General features: G+C 46.0%; 1 protein-coding gene across 5 annotated transcripts in view; it reads left to right on the top strand.

Moving 5' to 3' along the window:
• Positions 1–4163, top strand: part of LOC122560305 (syntaphilin-like) — a 78965-nt gene extending 74802 nt beyond the window's left edge. For all 5 annotated transcript variants that reach the window (XM_043710885.1, XM_043710884.1, XM_043710883.1 and 2 more), the window contains 2 exons: positions 1047–1196; positions 2993–4163. In XM_043710885.1, coding sequence (XP_043566820.1) covers positions 1047–1196; positions 2993–3983 — 1141 coding nt within the window. In that variant the 3' untranslated portion in view covers positions 3984–4163. The remainder of the gene's footprint in view (positions 1–1046; positions 1197–2992) is intronic.
• The last annotated feature ends 6 nt before the right edge of the window (positions 4164–4169 follow it).

Raw genomic sequence — 4169 nt, 5'->3', positions numbered from 1 at the left:
AACACGGTCGGAGACATCACGTACCCTTGCACCTGGGAGGCAACATACCAAACGTGAGTCTCTCTCGTTCCCACAAAACCGCCTATCTGTGCCCCGAACTAGCGAGTCCCCTATTACTATTGGGTAGTTGAGCCTGCACGTCAGATTCATTCTAAAATTCAGAAAATTAAAGTGAACTTACACTCATTCAACTTTGTAACGTATTTAAAAGGGAAATTCCTCTACCTACTGGGGGAAGCAGAGTTTTGAGTATTTTTAAGGTGAGGTAAATGCAGTTTTGGTAAGCAAGGAAGTGAAAAGTTACCAAGATGGGCAATAAATGCTGGCCAAGCCAGCGACACCCACACCCCCTGAATGTGGAATTGAGATTTCAATTTGATTTGCCATAATCATATTGAACAGCAGATCGTATTCAAGGGACTGAGTACTCTATTCCTGTGAATGCAATAAAGGTTAGTCCACTTGTACGATGGCTGGGTTGTTGCTGCTTTCACTGGCTTCACAACTGGTTCCTGTAGCTTTGTAAATCAGAGGGATTGCAAAAAAAAATAACGGGTTTAGTTTACACTCATGTTAGCTGTGTCTCGTTGGCTAATTCCCTTTTCTGTAGATTCAGAATGTGATACGTTCATTCCCCTGCCCTGAGTTCTGAGAAATCCAGAGCCAGGACTGAGCAAGTGTTGCACCATGTCTCGTGTCTTTGACATGAGATGGTAAAAGCCTGAGGCCATGTCTCCCCTCTCAAGTGGATGGAAGAGACCCTCAAGGATCTAATACATAGAACAGTAGTTTCTTGGTCAATACTTAACTCTCAACTAAAGTTACTGAAGACAGATTATCGGGTCACTGTCACATGTTGTGTGCAATTTGACTCTCAGCTGTCAACATAACAACAGTTTGAAAGCACTTAGCTGTAAAGCTCTTTAGAACATTTCAAACTCGTGAAAGGTGCCTACAAATGCAAATTATTCTTGAATAAATAGCTTTCTCGTGTTTGTATTTCAACAGGTCCTTTGTCACTAATTGTTTGTCAATTTGCTGTGCAGACGTTCGAGTAAATATTCGTCCTGCAGTGAAAACCATGGGATCAAGCCACCAACACCAGAGCAATATCTGACCCCTCTGCAGCAAAAAGAAGTCTGCATCCGGCACCTGAGGGCAAAGCTAAAGGAGACGGAGGAGAAGCTGGATGAGAGGTATTGCTGATTCAGGATTGTGTGAGAAGACAGGAATATCTTAGAGCTCAAGCTTTAGAGATGCGAGCTAGCACTAGGAGGGGTAGGGGGACAGCAGAAAAGCATGGCCATCACTGGTCAATACATCATGTCAATCACTGGTCAGTATAAGCTAGCCACTACTGGTCAGTACACAATGGCCACTACTGATCAGTGCAGGATAGTCACTACTGTTCAGTACAGCATGACCATCGATGGTCAGAACAGGGTGGTCTTTAACTGGTCAGTACAAGATGACCATCACTGGTGAAGTTCAGGATGGCCACTTACTGCTCAGTATAGCATCAGCACCAGTGCTAATGATCAGGCACTGCCTGATATTAAAGGCTGATCAAATATCCAATAAGGGTTTCAAATGCCAGATTTCAGAAATGAAAATAGACAATAGAGTTATATGAAATCCTTTAAGGTAAAATCAAATTACTAGGTGATCAATATTCTAGTGAATTCATCAAAGATGATTTAATGCATGTATCAAGTTTCAGTACCTAGTTTACCAGGAATTTCCTCATTATAAATAAGGAAGGTGTTTTAAAATTATTCAAGAAATAAATCCAAATAAAACTCTAGGTCCAGATGTAATGTCTCACTGGATGTTGAAGTTAGCAACTGAGAAACTAACTCTAATATTGAGCAATTGCTTTCAAGAGTCAGTCAATACCAGACTAGTGGAGACAAACTAACACGCGCAGCATATTCAAATAGAGGAATAGAAGTCAGACAGATATCTCTCACCAGCGTCATATAAAAATTGCTTGAACATATTGTTCATTATTGTGTAGTACTTTGAAGGTTACAATATCCTGCAGGGTAGTCAGCTCAGCTTATAGGTCAGAACATCTACCAAAAGACATCTTGCCCGGGATCGTGTTTCAAGTCTAGAAAGGTTTCACTCTCAATGCCAGATTGGATTTCTCAAAATCCTTTGACAAATTTTCTCATGAAAAGTTCTGTGTAAACTTAACTGCTGTAGAATCCGGGAGCACTTTTCCATTGAATCCAGCACTTGGTCACCGAAACAGATAAAAGGTTGGTGGAATCATTCTCTTCTGGGGATGTCCTCTCTCTCTCGCTCTCTCTCTCTCTCTTCACCCCCCCTCTTCTCTCCCCTTTTTCTCTCTCACTCTCTCTCTCATGCCCCAGGGAACTGTATTGGGACATGTACACTTCTTGATAAGCATAAATTATATTTCCAACAAGTTTAAAATAACAGGATGTGACTATCTGCAGATATAAAGATAAAATAGATCAAAGGACTACTCTCTTGTGAGGGAGGATTGGGGTTGGGGGTGTTTGAAACGATGAAAAGGTTCAATTGAACAGATACAGAGAAACAGTTTCCACTGGGTATGAATCCAAAACAAAGGGGAATTAAGCCAGACCGAAGTTGTTCAGTGTGTTTTGAATTAACACAATGGGTAGTGGGAGTTCTGACAAATTCTGCTGAATAAAATTATGAATACTGGGGGGCAGTTTCAGGATTATGATGGAGTTTTGTCAGTGAGGAGATTTGAGGGGTATGGAATAAAGCTGGATTAATCCCAGAAGCTCAGCACTGCCTTTCCAAAGGCAACTAACAATAAATGCTGGTCCAGTCAGCAACAGCCACGTACCTTGAATGAATTAATAAAAAATACATTAGCCATGATATGACTCAATAGTGTGGATCAGGCATGGGGATTGGATGTACTCCTCCCAGTCTCAAAAGTAATGATTGACAATGAGGGTCTAACATTGTGTCCTTGTGGTTTTCACAGGGGTGGGGAGGTGGAGGATTTGAAATTGCAGCTGTCAAGGATGCAGGAAGATTGGATTGAGGAGGAGTGTCATCGTGTTGAAGCTCAGCTCTCCCTGAAGGAGGCCCGGAAGGAGATCAAACAGCTAAAACAGGTGATCGACACAGTGAAGAATAACCTGGTGGAGAAGGATAAAGGCATCCAGAAGTATTTCATTGACATCAACATTCAAAACAAGAAGTTGGAGACTCTGTTACACAGCATGGAGTTGGCGCAGGATGGTGCGTCTCAGTCTGCTGCTGGCTCTCCAGCCCGGTCTCTGACCCGCAGCTCCACCTATACCAAGCTGAGTGAGCAGGGGCCTGAGCTCCTGGTCCTTGATGGCACTGATCTTCCTCATCGTGGTTCCCTCGCCTCTGGGATCGATCGTGCTGCGGAGGCTGCTGCCCTCACAGCCCGGTCCTTACTGCGGGAGGGGTATAGGCCATCAGCCAGGATCCAGCTGAGCACTGTCCGAGAGCAGGGCATCCAAACCGACTTCTCCCCCTGTCATCCTGACCTGGAAGTGATAGCGGAGAAGGTCCTGAGGTCAAGCACCTTTGACCCTGGCGGGCTCACCGCTGGGGCAGAGAACTCGAGACCACTCCCTGACGATCAGACACTGCAGACCCTCGGTGGGAGTCCGGATCTGCAGCCAGTTGACTCCCGTTTGGTTCCTTTGGGGGCAGTGCCTGAGACCCCTGGAGCAGGAGTGCCAGAGGTGCCCATCCAGCCGGCTCTGGATGAGGCTCCCGGTCGAGTAGCACACTGGAGCCGGTATTATATTGTGGATCTGCTGGCGGTGACAGTGCCCGCAGTCCCCACTGTCGCCTGGATTGTCAGTACCCAGCGAGGCAGCTCGCAGCCTGTCTACAATATTGGGGTGTTGCTGCGCAGCTGCTGTGTCCTTGCTCTGCAGTCCCTGCGACGATTCAACACCAATGCAGCTTCCCCAAACCAGCCTCTGTCCTAGCCCCAGCTCACTGCCCCTGGGCCTCCCCACACACAGCCACCACCATAACCCCATCAACTCACCCTCTTCCTCCCTCACCACCCATCATACCTCGTCAACCTCCACCCAATCATTCCCCCACCCCATCACCAATCACCTCATCAACATCCACCCAGTCACCCACTCACTCCCCCACCCCATCACCAA

This window comes from Chiloscyllium plagiosum, chromosome 20 (genome assembly GCF_004010195.1).
Source record: "Chiloscyllium plagiosum isolate BGI_BamShark_2017 chromosome 20, ASM401019v2, whole genome shotgun sequence".
NCBI lineage: Eukaryota > Metazoa > Chordata > Chondrichthyes > Orectolobiformes > Hemiscylliidae > Chiloscyllium > Chiloscyllium plagiosum.
Note: the sequence above shows the minus strand (reverse complement) of the source record. Positions and strands in the feature narration are given on the sequence as shown.